Genomic DNA, 24248 nt, shown 5'->3' with positions numbered 1-24248 from the left:
TAGCCGCGCCGCTCGTGTGTGTGGCTCACTATCTATCTGGAACAGGGTGGAAGAATCCAATCTATCCAGCCTCTGCTGCGTCTTCGGCGAACAACCCTTGTAATCTATATGCGGGCATCAGAATTAAATCTGTAAGTAAAGCTGGATCCTGGATCCTCCCCTCCCCTCGTGGCACGCATGCGCATACACAATCAACTGGCGGTTGCTCATCCATTGGGATTGGGGTAGTTGACGAGCTATTACCCGTCCACCAACATCGGCCTCACGAAGATGAGGATGACGCTGGACGACGAGCGCTGGCGCTTCGTGCTGCACATGAACTGGAAAGCCCAGACACTGCCATTCCTACTCGAAGGCTCGCCTCCTGGCAAGGAAGGCGAATCCCTCGACCCAGCTCCAATCCTCCCCCAGCCGGACCCATGTCGGCGGAGGAGCTGGGAAAGGTTTTGAGACAGGCATGCGAGGTCCTCTGCGAGCACGCTCGTATTATCTGACTGACGTAGAAGTTCAAGAGTAATAGAGAGTGGGAAAACGGTCGCTGGTCGCGCAAGGCAGGGCAGAACAACGGACGGACGCCTCAGACACTGGGACAACAAATCCCGACTCCAGCCCGTTCCTGACGTTCTTCATTCTCGAGTCAATATAGATGCCTATCTATTAAAACAACCCAGTTCTAGAAGGGGGAGGGGAAAAAGAAAAACAGGCCATGAAAGTGATGTAGGAGGGAAAGTCTACCGATTGCACAAGGCTGAAGGAGGTAGTCACAAGGCTGAGAGCCCCAATGTGGTGTGGCCAAGAATTCAGCACTGCTGGCGCATGAACAGCGAAGGTGAGTGTGCCTCAAGATGGAGGCATTTTTGTTTTAGGATTTCAGCACAGATTAGAATGTCATTGATGTCTTGGTCCAGCCACCTTGTCTCTGCAGCCGCCGACAGCTGTGACAAACATTAGTCTGGATTTCATCCATGTTTAGGTGCGTGAGAGATCCTGGTGAACAAAGTGGCCGACAACAGCTTGAGCACTGGTCCATACCACATTTTCCGCCCTTCGAAAATCCCGCCAGTCTATTTCATTCCTTAAAGGCCATTCCTTGGTATCTCCCCATGCCGACCTGTCTAAGTATACACATTAAAAGAGACACAATTTTGCCAACCCAGTTGCATGATCCTGTGTGTTTTCTGATATGCTCGCAGAGAACAAAAGTGCTCAGTCGCGAATTTGCTGGTAATCGTTCAGTTGGATCCGGCCATTGAGGTCGGACATATGCCACACCGCTTAGCATATTTCGTTGCAAGTTGACGAGGCCGAACAGATTCCTGGGAGCCTCGAAGGCTCTGAAAGGCGATGCTCCGGTCATGATACTAAAGCCCAGCCAAGTGGCTATGGATGCTCCGGCGGTTGTGTAGCTTCCGGGCATCGGGCTCCGCGGCGGGAGAATCAAGATTGAGTGCATATCAACCTGTTTGTGACGCCGCCGTCTTTTCTTGCAACAACGTTTTCTTTAGGTTGGCCCACTTATCGCTTGTCAGATCTTTGAACCTTTCCCACCACGACCGATTGAGTCTGTTGCTGAGTTCGCGGTACATGTACATTTCAGCCCAGCAGTCTCGACCCCACTCACATCCGGCCATGTTGACCATGAAGTCGCGCTCTTGCTCGTTGTAGTGGAACCTAGGGTCCAAAAGGGGTTTTCCGTCCTGGACAACCTGATCCTGCTCTGGATGGAGGGCACATGCGCCAGGAGGAAATGAATTGACTTTCCGTTGGGGGATAAATGCGAAATGTGTCCGGAGGTATGGCTGTGACGCGTATAGATGCTCTAGTGCATCTTGCTCCTTGTGTTCCCACTCCATATGCTTTTGCTCGTAGAGAACAGGGTCCCACCACAAGTCAAGTAACCGGTCTGTGAATGGAGATCGTCGCACGAAGAAAGACCCCAAGTTGAAACCGTCACAGTCCTGAGGAATGATGATGTCGATGGAGGATGTTAGATTGTCGCCGGTGGGTGACCGGGCAACCGGATCAAGAAATTCGGTGACGGGAGGATGAACGATGTCGAGAGGGTTGTAGACATTGATGTCGCGGTACACATTTCTGTCGAGGTTGTTGAAGATGTGGGACTGCAGTGACTTTGATGGTTCCATGATGAAGGTGTTCAAGTCGAGCCACCAGAACCTGCTTCCCGTCAGTCATAGGATGCTCAACTCGTGTTGCAGACTCGTTCTCTCACCATTCGGCTTTTGGGTACCTGGCCATGGCATTTCGGATCAGGTCAACCTTTTCCCAGCTCTCCCGCCATTCATGAGCGTACCTCTTCTTGGTGCTCATATCTGCAATATCTAATATGTATCCCCATCTTTCGGCATATCTCTTTTTGTTTCTCACGCTGTCACGCTCAATGGCCCATTCTCTGGGACCTTTCCATTCCATAACGCCGCCGCCCTCATTGGCTCCGAGGATGATGACGAATTTACTTCCGCCGCCTAAGTGGGAATTGCCACGGTATTTGGACAACACGTCTGTGGCAGAAAGTTAGAAGCGGGCACAATTGGGTAGAGGTTTCCAAGAACTTACTTGTCTGAGACAATACAACCGTCGTCAGTGTGACAATGGACAATATTATGAACAGAAATTTGAACCTCCTCAAGACATTGCCAGCAAAAGTCTTTATTCTCGCCAGACTGCCTCCTCCTCTTGGATACCACCGGCTGCGGCCAAGTTTCTCTGGATCTTTCCAGTTGGCGGACAAAGGAGTGTAGGGACTGAAGACGGGCAGCGTGGAGGATATTTTCCGCTTGGACCGCTGAAAGAAGCCCTCATTTCTGGTCTGGACGCTGGGATATCCTTTCACTTGAGCACTTCTTGCCTTTGCCGCAGCCCACTGATCGTCATTGTTGCTGTAATTGTTGGCTCCAGCGTACAAGCCATTGGGTGTTAAACCGCGCTCAATCAGACCCGGTGCGTTCCATCCTCTGTTGGGTAGTGGTGAAACCGCTCTGGAATGGGACATCGGGGTAGATGGTAGAAGGGAGCCACAGGACGGGGAGAGTCTGGCTTCGCATCAGAAGGGACAACGACTGGCAGTAGTAGGTACTGCGGAGCGGATGGTCTTGCTACTCGAGGGGAGGATGTTGGCAGAATAGCGTGAGGGTCAATTGACAACGAAGCGCGAGAGGTTGATTCAGCTCATCTGACTGACTTCAGGTGCAGGACCATCTGCAAACCCGCAGCACGACCAGGATAGTGATTGCGAATGCATCAGCAGCCACATGTACTCTGGATGGTCTCATTGACTAACGGAGCAGCCCAGACTTTAAGGGAGGGAGTCTTGTTTCTCTTCTGGAATTCGACTTGAATAATAATATTTGAGAAGTTACAAAGCCCCAACTGGAAATCCGACCCTCCACGCACCCGCCTGCGCCTGCGCCTGCACCCGCACCTACGCCGCCTTGCCAAGCACCTTCCGCGCAGTAACTGGTAGGCAGGGATGTTGGCAGCCGGAAGTAGCACCTTGCAGTACCCAGTACCTACGAGGTATTACTATTACGAGGTACCGAGTCTGGGCTGGATGGACTCTTCAGCAAAGATCACAAAATGACAGGTGTCTTTTCTCAAACACCACATCCGTCAACTACCAAGGTGCGTCGCAATAACCTCCTCTCCTTCATCCCATGCAGATACACACAGCCTTCCTTCGAACCTCAGCACAATATAACTATTAGACACCCGAGTGCACAAGCTCCAAGCTCACGCACCGCCGATTTGTTCCCTTCCACACCCATTGAAATTTTTCCAGGGACAGGCACAGTCGGTGGAACCTCTTGAGACATTGGTGCAGCTGGATCTCCGCTGTGAGATCTCCGCTTTCCGCTGCTCTGCGATCGACCCATTGCTCTCTGTCCAGATATTGGTGGAAAGCCGCAGGAGAACACGAATTGCTCCTTTCTCATGCCATCGAGCCATCCACAATTGTCACCAGGTCCACTCTGGGCGAGACGATGGCGAGCCAACCTGCTTCATACCCATGCCGCTGGTGGGGCTCCGTCTGTGGCTAGAGAGCGGCCATGCCCACTCATCCCCTGTCAATCACAGCCTGATATGGGCTTGGCTGGGTTACCTCGCCTCCATTGATAGAGGTCAAATACCTACTCCCTTGCCAGGGTAGCACAGTGCCTGGCCCAAAGACTTCTTGCGTACTCGGTCCTTATGCAACTCTCTCGGCCGGAGCATGGAGAATCGTGATTTTCTGTGAAACCAAATGCATTCGAGGTGCTCGACAGGCACCGAGGCACAAGCATTATCATGGCATCTTCATTTCCAAACTACCAGACATCGAATACGCGTATCATGATTCAACAATCGGGCTCTACCCGCACGGTGGGCACAAGGGGCACCTCGTCAGCATTTTCCCTCATACTCAGCCTCATACTTTCGCGCTGCTTCATGCGTTGGTGATGGTGTCGTTCCTCCTGAACGACGAACCCTCTTTCACCAGCGGGCCTCGGTCTCGCACTCTCCCCAAACGTAATTTCCACCTTGAACTTCAAAAACTCACCCTTTCCATTGTCGAAGATGGTGATGATGTCGTCTGTATGTAGCTTCCCAAACAAGGCTGCGTCTCCTGAGGGCGATTCCTTTCGCAATTCAACGTCATTGACCGAGATACTCCCGCTTGCAGACGTAGCGATCAGTGTTCTTATCCCGGGAAATGCCGTCCAGTCTTTTCCGCCGTCAACATGAGCCTCTATGCCAGGTGCCCAGAATGTGATTTTGAGCGCGTACTTGGGAATACGCGTGTCCTTGGTGTCAGGGTACTGGATGGTGCAATCAATGCCTCGCCCCCATACAGTGAATCTGTCTTCGAGATTGACGGCTACGTTCGCGAAGGATCCAGGAAGGCTGGTCAACTTGCCGTATCGTCGCGGAGGCTTGACGAATTGCATTGTTTGGGAACCCATTTTGATTGTGGTTTCCGGCCCCGGAGCAGGACGGATAAAACGATTCAGTTGTCCCATACTTCCCACCTCACGACCAGTCTTCGCATCAATCGTGACAGCCAGCTCAACAGATGGTGGGGAGGTCCTAGCAGTCGAGTTCCCATGGAAAGTCTCCGCTTTTGCTCGTAGCCTGCTGGCTCTTGATGCATTTCTCGCCTCGACTTCCGCTTCGAAATCAACGGGGTTCTCAATTAGGCCGAGGTCGATACGACGAGTACATACAGGCTCTTCGGTCACTTGAGCTGTCTCCGCTATTTCAGTATCTGCATGTGGAGTGACCGAAGCAGACGGCGATAGCTGACGTGTTTCAGGAGTAACAGGATTAGTTGTTTCTGGAGTTGCAGCATCCGAGATATCTGCTTCAGGAGATGCCATGTTGAGCTGGCCTATTTGTTGCTCCGCCCCCATAAGGCTTGCAGCTGAACTCCCTTGGGTTTGGGGGACGTCAAGCACTTGAGGATATTGCAGTGGCCGGCCAGAAATTTCGGCGTTTTCTGCGTTGCTCGCTGGACCTCGATCTCCAAAATCATTCACGCTGATCTGTTCCACTCGGTTGCGGATATCGTGTACTCCCATCGGTGTCGTCGGACTCAGCTCGCCGCCAAATACGCCCGAACTACGCAGAACGGATGCGGAAATCTCTCCGAAGAGACGCTGTGCCGGTAGGCCTGGCACGGGAGGTAATGGCAAGAAGCTCTCGCCGGGTGCTGGAAGATGAGGATATGTGATGTCTCCTTCCGTAGGTGACACATTCATTGCTGTGCGAGCACGCTTCACTGGGCGATGTGGCGTATGCTCTGATGAGGGGGGTTGCGTCAGCTGGTTCAGGCTGTCAATCAACTCATCATCGAGCAAATCTTCGTCAACCTCGTCAACAATGTCCAGGTGATGTTGCGGATCGGGAACCGGTTCCTCGACATCTTCATAATTGCAGTGGTCAGGCAAATCACGTAGCCACGGATGCTGCAAGCATTCGGGCTCCTTCGGCCGTAGAACAGGATTTCGATTCAGAAGTTTCGCAACGAAATCAATGGCATTCTCCGATACCTTTGCCTGCCTTAACATGTCGAAGTTGACATTTTTCGTCATAATATTGTTCAGCATCTGCGCGCCGCGGTCATCGCCTCTCCCGGTCACCGGAGGCTTCCCGCAGAGGAGATGGAAGATGACGGCGCCAAACGACCACATATCCACGGATTGGTCATACGGTGACGGTGGAGATTTTGTTGCAGGCTCTCCTAGCCGACGCCTCTTGGATGCTGATCCCTGAGCATAATTCGCATAGTCAGGATATACCTCAGGTGCACAATAAAGAAGTGTGCCACAGAACGTTTTGAGAAAGGTCTCTTGGTCTGTCACGCATTTCGACAAGCCAAAGTCGGATAACTTGACGACCAAGGGGTTTCGAGATGCTATGAGGATATTGTCTGGCTTGATGTCGCGATGCGTGATGTTTCGTCGATGAAGATAATAGAGGGCGTGCAATATCTGTTTGGCTATCTGTTGGACGTCGGCTTCGGGAATAGCTCCATATTTCCCCAGTTCTTTTGCAAGCTCGCCATAGGGAACATACTCCATCAGGATGTAGATCCAATGTTGATAAGTGTGACAATCGACGTAATTGACAATATTCGGGTGGTTGAGGTTTTTCATAATGTTGAGTTCGCTATCAAACTTCATATCGAGGACACCGTTTTTGATAAACCGACGTTTGTCAAGCTCCTTTGCGGCGTAGATATCGCCATCTTCTTTGGTCTGAACCTTGTAGACGGTTGCAAAAGCACCTTTCCCAAGGAGACCCGTAAAGTTGTACAGGGAACCTCCATTCCAGTAATTTCCATAAGTGCTTTCCCTCATGGAAGCGAATTGGGCCACATCCCCTCTTGCCGCGAGGTACTTTCTTAGATTCTCTTCATAGGCGTCTTCGAAATCACCACGGCTCGGTATCCGTACCATCATCTTGATCTCCTGCTGCCTCGCACCGCTGTAAAGAGAAATAATAGCTCCATGCCTGAGGACGATGGTCGCAGGTTTGAGGGCGGGATTACCTCGACGAGCCTTGGCATTAAGGTGCACATCATCCACGACAGTTCCATTGGTGGACAAGTCTTCCAGCATGAGGCTACCTTGATTGTTCACGAAAATCTTAAAATGCACTTTGCTCACCAAGGTGTCATTATCGTACGGAGTAAGAAGTACATCGCATTTGCTCCTGGTACGGCCAAACTGAAACCCATCCTTGGGATTCTTGACGGCAGAAGACATCCGCAAGGCTATATCTCGCGGCTGGTCGTATTCGGCACCGCAAAGCAGGTCATCCTGACTGATATCTTCTAGGTCGTCATTTTGCAAGATGTGACGGGGAGCAACCAAGAGATTGGCTTTCACTGCCTCAAATGCAGCAGGGGAGGTTGGACTCAGCAGACATATCACATCTATGGCATCCTCATCAGAAACGTTGGAGATGTTTCTCCGGATACGACGAGGGTCATCAACAGGCTGTGTCGCGGGCTGAGTGGGTTGCGAGACCATACTGAGAGCGTCGAAGAGTTTCCACGACCTTGGACCCCTCAGACGGAGTGGAAGAGGATAAAGCGAGAGACAAAGAGGGGGTTGACGTGAAGCCCTGTGTTCTTTGGCAGCCAACTGCTGCTACAGAGGATTGTCAGCAGACTGCTTCTTGTTTTCGGGCTGCACCTTAACCAGGGACAAGGGGTTTATTACGCTCTCTCTATTGGGGTAATATTTCGCCAAAACTATGTCGATTTGGACCGATTGAGCTGATGGTGGAGTACCATCGCTAGAGCCGGGGTAGTCGACCTGACCATCGTTAGCAGTGTTCAGTTTGGGCATTCAGCGAGATAATCTCCTGAAAGGGAAGCAAGATAGTGTCCCAAGGCCAGCGGCCAAAGCCTCCCACGGCCCGCGCCACCGCGCCCCAGGCGAAGACATCATGATTATATGATCGGAGAGATTGTCAATCTCAATGCACATACCTTGATGTTATGCCTTTGCACGGCAGGGATTGAATCGACCCAAGTATCTGGCATTGTCCAGGTCAGTCTCCGACATCGAACGACCAAATTTCCTCATCCACGATAACAAGCTTGCATTTATGCTGGCACTGAGCACGTAAAGCGTCTATTTCTCCAATTGGTGACTTTCAAGGGCGATATTTCTTCTTTCAGCACCCCCCAGCATTGAGCAAACATCCTGCGGAGCCCACAATTTTCCAAGGATGTCGCTCGGCAACAATTCGACACATGCGATAATCCGACTGACATAGGGGGAGGGTAACCTACCGAGTGCGACTGCGCGAGGAAGGGAAGACGCCTGAGGTATAGTTCCTCCTTGAAGCTGTTAGCAGTTGCACCGTGGCGAACTCGAAAATGGAGATTGTTTTCCTTACAAATCCTTGTCGGTTCTCAGGCAGGCAGACGCATCCAACGACAGCAAGGGAATCCTACACATGCAGAGAAGAGCAACGCTATCGAAACGGCCGAACAGAAACTCGAACGAAGGGAGAAAGAAGGGAGGGTGGAGGAGGAGTCTTAACGAAGTCGAGTCTGTCAGGGTCAGTCTACAAGCACAGTACTTGTAAGGCTCTCGAAGAAATTTCCCCGCCAACGCAGGCGCAGGAAGGATCAGGAAGGACCCCTGCAGCTCCTCGCGACCTTGGAGGCTTGGACCCCAAAAACCTCCCAGGCGACAGGGCGACTTCGTGTGGGCTTCGCCCGCCTGTTTCCCGGCTCCCCGTTCCTGGCTAAAGTAGCGTGTCTCGGAGACTGCGAGCCGGTGTGTCCAGAGCCAATGGATACCTGGTACATGTGGTATTCGCCTGCTTCGGCAAGATCGAGGTTCCTTATCAAAAGGCGAAACGCTTCGTCACGTCACGTCACGTCACGCGTGATATCCGCCAGGCTGAGAATAGGCCAGCTGCAGAGACTGTGCGTGGACAAATACAGAGTACCTCGTACTCTGTACCTATTGCAGAAGGCTTCGCACATGGAATCAGTCGTCCAGATGCCTATACGGTGTCCCATCAATACATTAACAAATTCCGTCATGCACCGCGCTATGATGCCGTTGAAGCGCGTCTCATAACCACGTCTCCCAGCCACGTCTCCCGCGAGATCCCCCATTAGAACTCAAGCGTCGAGCCCTAATCATTCATATCCATTGCCGCTTTCGCCAGCAGATCTCTTCGGCGAATCTCCTCTGCTCGTTGTTCTCGTTTGGTCTTGCGCAGGTCCATCCCCTTCGCTTTTCTAGCTGCCACCCCCGACGCAGACAAGACCGGTCTTCCACCAGCTTGTTCGTTATCGACATCAACTAGAGCTTTAGGGGGTTGGACAAATGGCTCTTTTAGGCTTGGAGCCGTCTCCGGTTGTTCATCATCTGTAGACGCTCCTGGGAGGCTGATTCCGCGGCTCGCTAATGTAGCCAATCTCGTCTGTTCTCGTTTGCGGCCCCTGGCTTCCTCTACAGCCTTTTTGTATTCGGGAGTGTCCTTGTCTTTCTCGATCCAATCCTCCAGGCCGAGCTCTTTGAGCTCGTTGTGGAGGATCTTTGTGGTCGTTTGAATGTGAGGCTTCAACTGTCGTTGTCCTTTGGCTTTTCCGGAATTCCTTAGGTTTTGCTTGATCGATTCCGGTGTCGCGTGCTCAAACTGCGGCCGTTGATGCGCACCAATCCGACGAGGGAGGATCCGTCGAAGTGCCGCTGGCTCGGGGGCAATGCTTCGCCTGTCCATGATGATGAAGTCGGGGTTTCTTTGTGATGATGGCACCTTCGTCTTGCTGCGAGTTCTTCCGGCCGGTGCAGACTGAGTCGATCCATCATCCGCTGAAGATGCTTCGAGAGACGCAGCCACATTCTTACTCGCTGCACCATCTGCTAGGGTATCAAAAGAGTTGGAAGAGCGATCCTGGTCGTCACCGCCAAACTCATCCGTTTCCCTCGTCGACGACTGGAGTTCCGACGCATCTACAAGATCAATATCCATCTGCGGCTCATCATTGTTGTCAGGCAGTTGACCACTATCATCGAGACTATTGGCATCCTCATCCTTTTGTGGCTGAGCTTCATCGTTCATAGATCCGGTTGCACGCTCAGCAAGAACTAACTCTTCACACTCGTCTGCCTGTCCTGACGACCGTAACGATCCCTCAACAAGCCCTGAAGAAAGCAGCTGTTGAGTCTCCTGTACGTCGGAGATCATAGCGGTTGCTTTTGCAACTGTGCCAACGTTTGCGACCGGTGTAGAGTGCACAGCTGAGCTAGCAGTCTCTATATCCCGGGTATGATTAGACGGTAGACGATTCCTGAGGTTCCGCTGAGACGGCGCCATTGGTGGTAGGACATGATCTTCACTTGTGTGCTCATTACTGCATTGAGGCATCCTGTGCGAGTTGAATCCGGCCTGTCCTTGCTCTGGGGTCGATGTTCTCGAGCTATTAGAGTCATGCCTGTCGGAGTGGCTGCTAGACTGAGGAGTTGGCATTTGCGCAGACGACGAAAAATCTTCTGAGTATTGGGACCGGTTTTGCATTGCTCCGTCTGAAGGGACCGTTGCACTTGGTTTTGGGACGTCGCTGTCGCGTTTGCGTTTTCGTAAAGTGTTTCCGTGAGATACCTTATACAATGAACCCGAGGATGGTTGTCTGGTAGCGGTATTCATGGCAGATTGCACAATATCCCATTTAGCTTTAAGCGCGGCGTTTTCAGCACGAAGTTCTTCGAGTTCTTGGGCGTTCGACTGGGCCGTTTTCATTGTCGAGATCGTTTTTTGGAGTGTGCCAATGAAGTCAATATGTGTAGGTTTATCGAGGCGAGGGACGGAGGTTTGAGACTTCAGTTCCCCAATGGATATCTTGATCTCCTCCAGTGTGGCGCGAAATGTATCCAAGACTGAAGAGATGGCTCGGAGTTGCGCATCATGCTCCAATGCCCTCGTCTCCTGATTTGCTATTCTCTCACCCTGGGATTTCAAGTATGCATCCTGCATGGCGAGTTGCAGTACGATGGAGTCTTGAGGAACCTCCTGGCTGTTTTGCAACGAAGCACGTGATAAAGTTCGCCGATTTGATTCAGCCATGGGTTGGAGACGTGGAGATGTCTCTTCTCTGCAAAAGGGAGTATCCGAACACTGAGGAGTGCCAATGAGGCACCCCCTTGACGTATTATTTGGCTTTGCAGTTGCTCTGACAGTATCTCCGCCGTATCCAAACACAGGATCAACCGGCTGATTCGTCTCGCTGCTCTTCAGACATGTCCTGGACAATTTGTATAGGTACTGATTTCTAGCATCCAGTTAGTGTCACAGATTCTGTTGTCTGCGTTGTTGGGACCTTCCATACAACATATTTCTCTGTACATTTGCAGGAACCGCCTTGCAATACTGCCCAACTACCGCAGAGCATTTTGTGCAGAACACTTCAGCCAGAGTGCATCCTTCGAGGGCTCGCTGCGTGACACCTTCAGGGACGACTTGCGTCTTGCTGGTCGCGATCTCGGTTCCCAAGTGAGTGCCGGGGTGGGCAGGGCGAACATAAGAACTGGTCAGGCGGATCCATTCGTTGTCGAAGACGCCGATTTGATTGTCGCATTGAAGACAATGCAGGTTGACGTGCTGCGACGCTGATCGCGACATGTGCCGGGATGAGGGAGCCATGTCGATATCGTTGTCGGTCTTTTAATGTTGGCTGCGGACATTGATTGCGAACGGGGACAGGGATGGAAATTATTAACAGTGCGACCGGGACGCGTTGGAGACTTAACGCGTCTCGTCAAAGCCAAACATGACTATTACCGGGCGGCGCGGGGCATGCAGTCCTAATTGGGAAGGTGGCTTCCAAGAGATCCAAACACCCCTAAAACTCTGGCGAGCCATTGGATCTTCCTGCGCACATCACCGCTTCCTACCGCTACGCCCTCGTACGCCTTTTCCAAATATCTGGTTGCTACCGATGTCGGAACAAGATTCTTCTTCCTCTTCCAGAATTGGGCGTGCCTGGTCATGCTTGCAGCAGCATCTAGACAAGGGTTGACCTTCACGGCCAAAGTTCGCATATCAGCTAGGCCGTCGTACAGATTGAGCCTTGTACCCGGGAGTCTCGCATTTTCATCAGCCAGAAGCATCAACCATTCAAGTTACAAGATGGCCTCTTTGCATATCGTGGAGGACAAGCCGGATTCCTTCACCGACGTCAAACAGGACTCCGCAGTTGCAGCTGCGAACACCAACGCAGCCTCGCACAAGAAATTTAATGCCTGGCTACAACCTGGTCCCGCGTCCTACGACTTCCGCAGCGATGTAATGACCACACCCACGGCTTCTATGCTCGACGCCATCACAAACACCACATTGCTCGACGATGTCTTCCTCGAAGACCCAACGACTAATGATTTGGAGTCCCATGTAGCCTCACTATCAGGTCACGAAGCCGGACTGCTGGTGATGTCCGGAACAATGGGCAACCAAGTCGCTCTCCGTAGCCATCTGGTTCAACCACCTCACTCCGTCCTCTGCGACATCAGGGGTCACATCCACAACTACGAGGCCGGCGGTGTCAGCTGCCTCTCAAGCGCCATGCTCATATCCGTCACCCCCAGCAACGGCCACCACCTGACCCTCGAAGACGTCCAAAAACACTGCATAATCTCAGACGACGTCCACGCTTGTCCCACCCGGGTCATCAGCTTAGAAAACACCCTCGACGGGATGATAATGCCTCTCTCCGAAATCCGCCGCATCTCCCAGTTCGCCCGCTTTCACGGCATCAAGCTCCACTTGGACGGTGCACGCATCTGGGAAGCCGTCGCCGCCGACGCCGGCAGTCTTCCCGACTTCACGCGCGAGTTCGACAGTGTGAGCATGTGCTTCTCCAAGGGGCTAGGCGCGCCGATTGGTTCCATAATCGTCGGAAGTAGACCCTTCATCGCACATGCGCGGAGAATCCGCAAGATGCTCGGCGGCGGCACGCGGCAGGCGGGCGTCATATCCGCAGCAGCCCGCGTCGCCGTGGAAGAAAACTTCGGCCACGGTCCCAACGGTGAAGGCGGCAAGTTACGCGCCAGCCACGCCCGGGCGAGGAAAGTCGCAGAGATGTGGACCGCGAAGGGTGGCAAATTGGCCAACCCCACGGAAACGAATATGGTTTGGCTAGATCTTGAAAACGAGGGCTGTTCAGCCGATGAATTCGCTGAGCTAGCAAGCATGGAGGGCTTAAAGGCGCGAGGTGGACGATTGGTAGTGCACTATCAGATTTCCGAAGAGGCAGTGGAGAGGCTGGGAAGAGTCATGGACGCCGTCCTACAAAGGAGGGCAAAAGACAGACAGAACGGAGTCAATGAGAGGTAGCGGGAATGTCAACGGGCACTGAGAATATTAGATAGACAGAAGACTACAGCCGACCACCTGCATGAGAGAATGACTAACACTGTATTCCATTCTCAGCGGAATTTCGGAAACCCGGATCGTGATATTTGACTTGTAAAAAGCCATTTCACAAGAAGGCCACAGCCGCCCGGTCGATTTCTCCATTCGAAAATCCCATCGCAAGAAGTGCACAAGTGATGACAACTAGACGACTAGCTGGATTCGTCGTCCACCGACGCGACCTTCTTCTCCCCTTTTCCTCCCTCTATCGAAAGCACGAAGCGCCGAATCGCAACGGAGGGCCTTATTTTCCAATTCAATAGCGCCGAATGATGCCCGATTTCAGCACTTGCGTAGCACAGCACAGCACAGCACAGCACGGTTGCCAATTCCGACGTCCTTCACTCTCTCAATCCTCCTATTCCTAGTGAGCATGGCCCTGGTGACCCATATCGATTGCAGCAGCCGATCCTTTTCAAGACTCAACTTCCGTATCCAATATTAATCTCCCGAGACCATGGCCCCGCCAAGAGCGCTCAAGCATGAACCTAGCTCAATGCCTTGAGGATGTCCCAGCTGTCAACGTGCCCAGTTCATATGCCGCAAAGCCTTGAAAGAAAGGTGTATTCAATCAGTTCTCATCGAACAGTGCGCACTTCTAGACATGGTCGAGGAGTGGTGAGAAAACAAACCCCACAGCTCAAAAAAAAAGCCCCCAAGCTCGGAAAATAGTGTTGCGTAAATCGAAGCACTGCTTGTTGTCAAGAATTGAAATGAATTGTGTCCAGTGAAACGGTAAAGCGCTCAGCCGCACCGCCGGTCACCCGGCAAAAGCTCAATTGGTCGAAGCTTTGGTGAAAGAGCACAAGTAAGAAAAGTCCACAAAAGCTCTGCAATTGTGGTGTCATGCATCGAAGCCCGTTGTGTCCCCCCCTTGAGTAGCATTGAACAAAGGAAATATTTTCGTGTCATTAAGGTCGTGCAAATGTTTGGTGTGACCACTGTGGTCTTTTTGGTCGACTTCGACACCTCTGACTTTGGGCACTCTGATATGGCGCACCATAAGCCGGTCCGTGAGGAGGGATGCCGCCCCGAGAATGCAGATAAATTCTTTGTGTTCGATTTGAATATGCTTTTCAACCCGCTACACCCATTTGCCCCGGTCTCGGCTGGTAGCTCTGCCGTCCACCCGGTGCACCAGCGTGACTTCCTCCACTATCACCACTTCCTGCGCGGCCTCGGGCGTATGGGCTGTTAGGGACACTGAAATTGAAGTCGTTTGCTGGTGCAGATGTTGCCGAAACCATGTTCTGTACAGGCCTAACGGAACTTTGCTTCTGCCATGCATTGGCCTGATATGGATCGACATCAACCCTTGTTGCAACGGGTCCGAGAGAGTTCGATGCCGAGGCGGGACTACGAACTGGCGCATCTGGTGCTGCAACTGTTTGCTTCTGTACCTGGCCCTTGGCAATATGACCATATCTGGACAGTATTTCCTTGGTTGTAAGTTCTGCAGATCCTCCATGAAGGTTCGTGTCCGTCAAGATAGACTGTAGATCTTCGGGGACCTGGGAATAGAGTCAGCTTCCATTATGACAGGGTATTAGCTGATAGTTTCATACCTGGCAGAATAGATCATTGTATTCGATCAGGGTGTTGACTGCTTCAATAGCAAGGAAGCTATCATCGACCTGTGGAACTTGCGGCTGTCTCGCACCTGGTGCCTTCTCCTTCGCATACAAGATGTTCGGCGCCATAACGGTAGCCAGATTGTGAATGTCCATCTTGCTGCCAGATTCTTCATCAACCTGGGAGAAAGACGCTGCCCATTTTAGGAATGAGAATAGTACTTCCATGGTATCGCGATGACTTTTCGGCATCAGGCAGCATGTGAGATGCAGAACCCTCCTTCGGCGTTCATCGTCCTCTATCTTTTGAGAGATGATGAAAAGCTTCTGCAATTTGAATGTCAACAGCGGGTCAGGCATCTCTCTCAAGAACTTCTTGAGCAGTGCGGCAACCTGCACGGGGTTTTCTCGGCTTAGGTCAGGCGTCTGATTTGCATCAATCGCTTCTGCAGCTTCCTTGAGTCGCTTGATGTTGCCGTTCTTTCTGAAGACACCTTCGACCGACATGTCCATCTGTTTCATGGCAGATACACAATCGTCAACAATCGCTGGAACTCTGAGGGCACCAGGTCCGACTCCGTTAGTCGATTCTGCTCCCTCACGTTCAACAAGCGTCTCCAGCGGGACTCCGAAGATGCCCTTCTTCTTTGCGCTGGCATCACCGCGAAGTGCACGGCTGACTTTGCCCCAAAATGTCTGCTTTCGCTGTTCAATCAGACCTAGTAAATCCTCAAGGGTATATTCCCCATTCAACAAGGGCTGCATCGAAAGGACTGCCACATGTCGGACGATGAAATATTCCAGAGCGGATAATTCCGAAAAGTATCTTTTGGTCCTAAGAGGGCTTTCGCCACCCAGAAGATCAGCACCGCCACTAGATGCGCCTCGCTGGTGTCCATTAACAAGCCTCGGTTCATTGCCTCTGTGACCGATGAGGTTGGTGCCTGCATGGCGGAAAGCGTTCGGTCGTTGTTCCTTGGCCTGCTCGGCAGCAACAATCCTTGGAATGTCATCCAGGGTGAGAGCCTCTCGATCGCCAAAGGTTAGTTCCGATTTCATACGACCATCAAGATCTTTCTCTTGAACGATCTGGAAGCCACCGGGAGTTCGGTTATCCTGACCATCGCCTCCTTCAGAACCTGGTCGCACTCCACTTGGGCCGTAGAGGATTTTGGACTCTCGAGCCTTTCGGAATGTCGTGGAAAGAGTGCGTTCGTTTCGAGTAGATCGAAGTCGCTTCATCTCACCCACAGTCTGTTCTAGGGACGATTCTTGCTGGCTCGATGCACCCGCATAAGACCTAGATCGTGATCCCATCTTTTGATGGGGCGTAACGGGCTCCCCGGTAGGCGAGATATGATGTCCTTCATTCGTATTGTATGGAGTCAGATTAGGATCATCGGATGTATGTGGTAGAGTACCGCCAGATTTCAGCACCTCAAGCAACCGGGCCAACGCAACTTGGAGTAGGAAGACATATTGCTGTAATTTGGTGACATGAGCGAAGCCTGAAACTGTGTCCGGCGTCCGTCTTGCATGATCAAGACAGTACACTTTTTCTTCTCTCTCGTTATACATCGCACCCGCGAGATCGCTTGTCAAATCTCGTTGGCAGACGCTGCAGGTAAGATGACGGGGCTTCACATGCCATCTTCGACCGTAAATCATGACGCATTCGTCGTCAATGGGTTCCATGCATGCAGAACAGCAATCCGATTCTTGGCTAGCAAGGCCTGCAACACTCTCCTGTAAATCTAGTGATTTCATCTCCTGCTCTTTGATTGTTTCCAGATCGGCAAGCTCGTCCAAGAAGGCATGCAGGCCTTCCGGTGACCCTTTCTCACGTTCAAGCTTCAGGGCTCCTTGAAGACCGATGCGAATGAGTAATTTTAGGTAATGAGCCAGACCTGTAACCAAGGACAAGAGCTCCTGGGTGACTCCAAGTTTTCGCACGCCAGTTTCCTGAGTTTTGGAGAGGAGTGTGAAGAATGCCACGACCTTTTTGCAGAGTAGTTTCGCTTCTCGACCGTAAGCAAGTTCTTTGAGGTCAGCCTTGATGACCAAAGCTGCGAGCGTGTCGATTGCGCCGAAGAGGATGTCAACATGCCAGATGAATTTCCGTGCAACAATGACTCCATCGACATAGACGCCATTACTGACGTGGAGAAGCATATCTGAGATGCATGAGGCAGAGGATTCCTCAAAGGTGGAAAGCGTGCTCCAGATCCTATAGACCTTGTCCTCCATCTTTTCTTCATCCTCTTTGACGGTTTCCCGCTCATCCTCGGTGACAGGGGCGTGAATGTCTTTCCTCTCCACCTCTGTTTCGGTTTGTGCAAGTCGGACATTCCAGAACTTATGGATCATATAGCATTCAGGGTGCCAGTGCTGATTCTGACCATTCCGGAAGATCTCGACAAATTGCTTTAGAATAGCGGTCTGGCAACCGTTGCATCGTTGCGCAAACTGCGTGGAATAGTGATAATGACAGTAAACTTTCCCATCATGTTCGTAGTAGCTGTCCTGAGCGCCGAAAACGGTTGGACAGACCGAACATGTGAAATGTTCGATATGATATTTCCGGTCGAGGGCTGTGATGTAGGAGCCACGAAGAGCGCCGCCGCATTCAAAGCACAGAAGATCCAAGCGCCGAAAGTAGTCTGTTTCGCAAAGAGGAAATTGTCCAGATCCATCTTCGGTGTCTACAGGGAAAAACTTTGAGGCGACAATCTGACCGCAGTCGGCGCACTTGAAGCAATCAAGGTGGAATGTCCCACCAAGAGCACGGACAAATTGACCAGTCAGAGCTTCACCACACTTTCTGCATTGCCGGGCTCCAGAATTGGATGACTTTCCTGTACTGCCATTTGTTCTTGATCTACTCCGCTCTCCTTGCCCACCCACGGACCTCTTTCTCCCTGTTCGACTATCAGAGGAATGTCTGGCGTCGCTGTCGTAGGGAGCGTCGTTTGAATTGCCGTTTGCGTTGTTTGGTGGACCGTAGGCGTACTGACCATTGGAGTTCTGCGGAGAAGGTTCATTCTGGTTGCGAGGAACGCCGATGGTGTATCTTATTGTGCCAGAATTCCCCTGCTGCAGCTCTTCAAGCGGAGCTGCCATACTTGGATTGCACTCAGAGCGCGTAGCATGAATATGTGGCAATTAGTCAGGTAAACATTCGACAACCGGAGCCTCTTTGACGGCGCCTAGTTGCGAACGCAATTCAACCGCACCCTAGAGAAGTGACTGGCTTCCGTCGTGTGACAGTATTGTGCGCGTCTCTTGCCTGCGACTGTAGCAAGTCCATGCAGCAGAAAACTCGAAGAAATAACGAGGGACAAGGGAAACTGTGTGAATCTTGTGGTGTGTTGTTCGATAAAACTAGTCGCAATCAATGTCCGCCCTGGATGTGATTCCACCAAAAACGATCAACGGAGTGACGGTTGTGCAGTTCTTTGCAAACAGTGCTTGAAAAGATCCCTTCACGGCACCGCGGTAGAGAGGGGGGAGGCTCTGAGGCCGCGCGAGGGGACAAGGAGGAGACGGAGGTCGGACAAGGAGTGGGAATCGAGGAGACGACGCGTTGCGGGAGAGAATTGAGAACCTGTGAGACGGCCCAGCCGAACAATGTGCACGAAAGGACAGTATGAAGTTGATGGAAGAACCTTGCAGTCGGTTCAGTGTACCGTCGAGAAATGGTGGCTTGTCAGATCAGATCGGATTCACCCATCGAACGATGAAATGTGAATAGCGTGAATTGCTGGACGGATGTTCGACAGAGGCCCAAGCCCCCAAAGGCCAAATTTAGCAAGGCCATTCGGAGAATTGGCCTCGTCACGTGCGTGGGCGCTAATAGTTAGCGCCGCCGATGAGCTGAGCCTCCGCTGATTGGCCACGGTTGGCAGCCTCGGCAGCCTTGCCAGTTTCATCATCGTATTAACAAAGAGGCTGTTGCAAGGCCAACGAGGATGCCAAAAAAAAAAGAGGTTGCGCAGTGATGGAAAGTGAACGACGAGAAATGCAGAGAGAATGAGAATGAGAATTCCAGAAAATAACGGCACTAATAGGCGCAAATTAAAAGCGGAGACCGCTTTGGACCTTGGATCTGCGCCCTATTCCAGCCAGCATACAACCTCTTCCCAGCATTCTATCCGTTACGCAGTCCCTGAGCCTGCTTCAGATGTCTTTGGGATTCTGACAAAGACGACTCCATCCTTCACCTCTATCTTTGTCTCACTCGGGTTGGCCTTTGCGGGCAACGTGACCGAACGCTCAAAGGACCCTTCATGTCTCTCTTTGTGAACAGTTTTCATGATCTTGCTTCCGGTCTCACCAAAGGTTGGTATTGATGAGGTTGCCGTCTTTCCACGAATGAAGATGGTAGTTCCATCCAACCATTCGATCTTGATATCATCGACGGAATTGACCCCTGGGATATCGCCAACGAGAAGCCATCCGGCCGTGTTCCCATCCAACTCGAAAACATCCAACTTTGGAGCCAGCACCCCGCGGTGCGAGGGCAAGCCATCCACGTTGTAGTAAGCGTCGCCCATATGGTTGAGCTTGGCCCGCAACGAGTGCGTGTCAACGAGCGAGATGTGGTGAGGGTGCAGCAGGCACTCAATTGTCGACATAATGGTGTCTTTTAACGCCAGTTGGACTTTTGATAGTTTTGGTGGATGGTTCAAGTGGAATGTTGAAGATTTGATTGTCGCGCTCGAAATTCGCGATCGTGTGAACTTTTCAGTTTCTTGGGATTTGAGTCTCTGTTGCAGGATGAGGAGCGGCAAGCGGGCACAGTGGTACCTTACATATCCCTCCTCTTTCCCCTACCTGATCTGCAGACATGGGAGCACATCTGACGAATTTCCCCCAGTTCCAGGCCCCCAGACGTCATGGGGCTCAGCCAGAATTTTCTCTTTGAGCCAACCAAGTTGAATACGAGCGATCATAAGTTGAGAATCGACCGCCTTGGTGTGCACGTGTGCAGGAGATTGCAGTTCAGTGGACTGTATTTGGTATGCAACCATCACCTGTTCGGGAGAAAACATGCCAAGAACCAGCTATTTGCCCAAGGCAATGGGCCGAGGGGCATTGAAGGAGAAAAGAATCATTGTGCGTGAGATCTTACATGGCATCGAAAAGGCCTATCAGATCATATGACAGGACGGACAAGATTGAGGAGCACACGGGAAAGTTTAGCAAAGAAGAAAGTCGAAAGAAACGACCATCTGGATAGCTTCAAGGGACAAGGACAGCTAGTTGTATGCCACAGATGGTATTCGGCATGGCCATCTTTGTAATGTCGGTCATTCAAACAAGGCGCCAAGGGAGGTTACTTCCACATTATTTCCTGCTTCCCTCATCATTCTGTCATTTCGATGACTGTGCTTGCGCACTTGAGGTGCGGAAGGCCAAAACCGTGAAGCCGGTAGAGAAACTCAAACCCATTTTATCGGAATCTCCCTTGAATGTGCGCAGGGACGAGCTCTTCCCTGATAGGAGGCTGGGGCATCAAGACGTAAGCATCGTACGTCTGATGCGTAATGACAAACCGCTCAGGGATTGGACATCACTCCACTGGTGCATATTTCATCTCCCCCTCTCATGATGATGTGAGCTACTTTCCCCTTGCAGTCATGAGATGGGCACCCAATGACGACTGACCAACTTGACCAGCTCTTTCTCGTGAACCAGATCGTGGAGCTTGGGTCCCTCTCTAGATCATCTTCCATCGGCTGCGACCGGAGAGAGGACGAACTTACTCGAGAACCAGACCTGGTCCAGGACCTCGCCTATGGAGATAGCTCTGAGTTCCTGGGGACAATGCCAGTGGCTTCATGATCACAAGATCGCATATTTCCATCGGCACATGCTAAACCGAGCAATGAGGAGCTCCAACATTGCCGCCAGGCTCTTGCCCCGCCATGAGCTCTAGAATCAGACAGGGTAAATAAATATGCGCCTCCCTCTTCATGTCAGAGAGTTCCTTCCCGCGACATTCTCCTCAGCCTCAGTTGATAAATCGGAAGAAGCAGCACTCTACAGAACATCTATATAAGGACAGCAAGCAGCGACCTCAACCCCTCAATTGCAGATATTCTTCACCACGGTCTCAGGAAAAGAGATCCTCGAAGCAATGGCCTACGCCTACTACTATGACTACCCACCTCCATTGGTGGACAACCCTCATGAACGACACCATCAGCACCAGTCGCTCCTTCAATACATCGCCCGCCGTCACCCTAGACCAGAAGACCACCCGAACCAACCTGACCTCGACTTCCGCGATGCCATCCACGAATACCTCATCGAGATCGAAGTGCCAGGCATCAAGAAGCCCGAAGACATCACCGTTACCTGGACAGGTAACCGATCCCTACTGTTGTCGGGCAAAGTCGACCGGCCAGACTATGGAAATGCCGAGAACACAAAGGTGGAAGAAGAACAACCAGAACCTCATGACGGGGGAATCCATCTGTTGATTGGAGAGAGGAGAATCGGCCCGTTTCGACGATACGTCAATTTCCCGACGGATGTAGAGAACGTCAGTGTCACGCTGGAGGCTGGCATATTGAAGATTCGTGCGCCCAAGAAAGGGTTCAAGGATATCGCCAACACAAAGGTTGATGTTAAGCACGAGTGAGTTTATGTGGCCTTTTTTCTGTATCTAGTCGCGCTTGTTGTTGCTTCTCCGGTGCAAAAACTAATATTGATCTTCCTTTGAGGGATCATAAAAAACACACCTTTCCAGTCATGAGCGCGTTCAGTGGCCTCTAGTTCGTTCAGTTCTCCTCATCGTCGTCGAGTTTCGCCGTGTTCTCCGAAGCTTTTGTGAAACGAACGCGCAGAGAGGGAAGGTGGAGACAGGCGGGAAGGAAAATGCTTTGGCTTTGGAAAGGCCGACGCGGTGGCAATGGGATGCGGAAGGCATATCTACAGTAAGGTCTCCGACGCGATATCGGATGTTTCGGGATCGGAGACTCTTAATTACATGTAGTTGCTCAGATTTTCAGCCGAACTCTAGTCCAAACTGCACTGCTCGGTCCCCATTTCGCACCGAGATTCCGTTGCATGATGTGCGGGTGTCGAAGACATCATCCTCTGTCCACACCTAGTCAAACTTGCTCTTCTTGCTGACATCCTCGTGTCTCCTGGATCCACGGCCACATAGCCGCATCGGCAATCATTCAGAAGCGTCTCTGTACCTGCCACAAACTCGTGTATCGCAAAGATCACAATGCCATAAGAACCGATGTGCTCGCCAGTGGCAGTCCGAACAACGGTCGCGGCCTTCCCCCCTGGCATGAGCACTCACAAACATCCTCGTCCAGTCATCGTGACGGCACTCTGCAAAAAGCTGGTGCGCGAGTTCTTGTGCAGTTCGTTGCAGATCGGCCACGGGATTCTGGCGTTTAGCAATGGCTTCAGCTCGCTCAAGCAGACGATCTTCATGCAATTGTGGACATTGGCAGGTCTTCCACCGAGCATTGCACTGATAGCAGAATTCTATTCCACAATAGCACCTATACTAAATCAGTATCCATACCTGCTCATGATCAAAGAAGGGGGCCAGACTTCATGTAATTGCGACAGTGCGAGATGAAAATTACGCGACTACAACCTGGACAGCTTGACGCTTCGTTGTCTCTTTTCCACTCGTCGAAGGCCTCATTCTTGGGTTCCCCGCAGTCTGAACATCCATGGGACTGGCCTTGCACCTCACACAGATGTCTCTGTGGCAGGAGGGCCAAGAAGCTCTGCCAGCCACGAGCTCATCTGGGTCGATAAAAGCTGAACAGGTTGGCTCGTAGTAGTACTTCCGGTCTGCTGTTTCATATTCCTTGGATCTTTCCTTCCAGCTTGGCAATTTTTCCTTCACCGAGGAGGCGCGCAATGATAGGATCCTCATGTGAGATTTTAGGAAGACTTCGGCAGCATTGGACAGGATAGTAACTTTGGTGCTTTACGGCCGACTCGAACTGCTGCAATACGCATGAACGGCTCTAGAGGTGCTGGCATTCCGCATGAGTAATGGTCTGATGATACGAGATATCTTCCATGCAAACATAGCATTCCTGGGAAGGATGAACCTCATCGAGCCCAAGATCGCGCTGATATTCTTTCAGATCAGTCCTCCCATCACGGTTGATTCGAGGGTCCTCGTAGTAGCCATCCCTACCCACGACTCTGGAAGTTTGAGTTGTCTCTTGACGGATTGATTTGGCCTTGTTGACGCCCGTCTGTGGAACTTACTTCTTCAGTGACAAGTCGATCAACCTCCAGGAAGTCTAACAGCATGGCTCGGTACATGCTCTCCTGCACTCTGCGATCTGATTGGTGGACATTGGATGTCGCGATTCCCTCAACTTGAAAGCGAAGGGTACTGATTAGGTCACGCGCTTGAGCTCCCGCCGTATGTGTAGGAAACGCCCGTTAAGAAAGCCACGAGATCATGGAGCTCAAGTCTAATTGCCCAAGCAGCGTTGACCGCGTCGAACTCTGTCACGTGGATGGCTGCTGAAGAGGTGTGAGCAAAATGTAAAAAGGTCGAACAATTTTTCTCACACGCTGATTTTTACTAGCACAGCCCAAGGACGGTCAATCGGTGCCCTAGCTAGAAGCTCCCATTAGTGGATATCACCAATGCCACGAAGCTCTAGGTGATAGAACAGGTAGTTTGACGAGGCCTGGGACGAGACAATATATGCACCTTGGGTCTTTGCGTGAGAGAGAAATTAGGGGTGTGTTCCCATAGCATGTTAGTAAAGAGTTCGCATCAATATCACCGAGGAGAGAATGCATCACGGTATCTACATTTCTGCCGGACCTAGAGACTCACCATGCACTTATAGCCATCCCGATCCTCACGCTCTATTGCACAGATCAAAGTCACTGGACCATGCAAGCGAGGAGTTAAAAGTGGACATGGTCAATTCATGCCCGACCATATTCTCGAAGATCAGGGGCTCCCCTGCGCGAGATCACTGCATCGCCTGACGTGGTTAAAGAAACCCAGCATGACCAAGTCGATATTAATGTAGCATAAAGGACAAGAAGCTGGCCTGTATTACCCTTTACTGCTACGACGTAACTCTAGACCGACAAAAAGGAATGCGGCGTGCGCGGAGAGAAACAGAGTACCATGACTAGCTTGAACGGCGACTGAGGAGTGAGCGGATAAACCGATAAGCGCAGCCTTGCAGCCTCGCAGCTTTGCCAGCATAGCGCCTCGCGCCA

General features: G+C 51.6%; 7 protein-coding genes across 7 annotated transcripts; 2 read left to right on the top strand and 5 right to left on the bottom strand.

Annotated features, from left to right (window-relative positions):
• Positions 1 to 1454: 1454 nt before the first annotated feature.
• Positions 1455 to 3010, bottom strand: A1O5_09382 (mannan polymerase II complex MNN10 subunit; the record flags this gene model as incomplete). Its single annotated transcript, XM_007749961.1, has 3 exons — positions 1455 to 2175; positions 2231 to 2519; positions 2575 to 3010. The coding sequence occupies 3 exons, from the start codon at positions 3008 to 3010 to the stop codon at positions 1455 to 1457; spliced, it is 1446 nt and encodes a 481-aa protein (XP_007748151.1).
• Positions 3011 to 4352: 1342 nt separating this feature from the next.
• A1O5_09381 (CAMK protein kinase) lies at positions 4353 to 7529 on the bottom strand (the record flags this gene model as incomplete). Its single annotated transcript, XM_007749960.1, has 1 exon — positions 4353 to 7529. The coding sequence occupies one exon, from the start codon at positions 7527 to 7529 to the stop codon at positions 4353 to 4355; it is 3177 nt and encodes a 1058-aa protein (XP_007748150.1).
• A 1630-nt stretch (positions 7530 to 9159) lies between these two features.
• On the bottom strand, positions 9160 to 11004 carry A1O5_09380 (uncharacterized protein; the record flags this gene model as incomplete). The annotated part of the gene is made up of 1 exon (XM_007749959.1): positions 9160 to 11004. The coding sequence occupies one exon, from the start codon at positions 11002 to 11004 to the stop codon at positions 9160 to 9162; it is 1845 nt and encodes a 614-aa protein (XP_007748149.1).
• A 1152-nt stretch (positions 11005 to 12156) lies between these two features.
• A1O5_09379 (threonine aldolase) lies at positions 12157 to 13359 on the top strand (the record flags this gene model as incomplete). The annotated part of the gene is made up of 1 exon (XM_007749958.1): positions 12157 to 13359. One exon carries the CDS (start codon positions 12157 to 12159, stop codon positions 13357 to 13359), a length of 1203 nt encoding a protein of 400 aa, XP_007748148.1.
• Positions 13360 to 14513: 1154 nt separating this feature from the next.
• On the bottom strand, positions 14514 to 18128 carry A1O5_09378 (uncharacterized protein; the record flags this gene model as incomplete). The annotated part of the gene is made up of 2 exons (XM_007749957.1): positions 14514 to 14948; positions 15003 to 18128. 2 exons carry the CDS (start codon positions 18126 to 18128, stop codon positions 14514 to 14516), a joined length of 3561 nt encoding a protein of 1186 aa, XP_007748147.1.
• A 1034-nt stretch (positions 18129 to 19162) lies between these two features.
• On the bottom strand, positions 19163 to 19642 carry A1O5_09377 (uncharacterized protein; the record flags this gene model as incomplete). The annotated part of the gene is made up of 1 exon (XM_007749956.1): positions 19163 to 19642. One exon carries the CDS (start codon positions 19640 to 19642, stop codon positions 19163 to 19165), a length of 480 nt encoding a protein of 159 aa, XP_007748146.1.
• Positions 19643 to 21147: 1505 nt separating this feature from the next.
• A1O5_09376 (uncharacterized protein) lies at positions 21148 to 21654 on the top strand (the record flags this gene model as incomplete). Its single annotated transcript, XM_007749955.1, has 1 exon — positions 21148 to 21654. The coding sequence occupies one exon, from the start codon at positions 21148 to 21150 to the stop codon at positions 21652 to 21654; it is 507 nt and encodes a 168-aa protein (XP_007748145.1).
• Positions 21655 to 24248: the final 2594 nt, after the last annotated feature.

The sequence above is a fragment of the Cladophialophora psammophila genome, assembly GCF_000585535.1.
Source record: "Cladophialophora psammophila CBS 110553 chromosome Unknown aczJe-supercont1.16, whole genome shotgun sequence".
NCBI classification, from domain to species: Eukaryota; Fungi; Ascomycota; class Eurotiomycetes; order Chaetothyriales; family Herpotrichiellaceae; genus Cladophialophora; species Cladophialophora psammophila.
The sequence above is the reverse complement of the archived record's forward strand: the minus strand, read 5'-3'. Positions and strand labels throughout refer to the sequence as shown.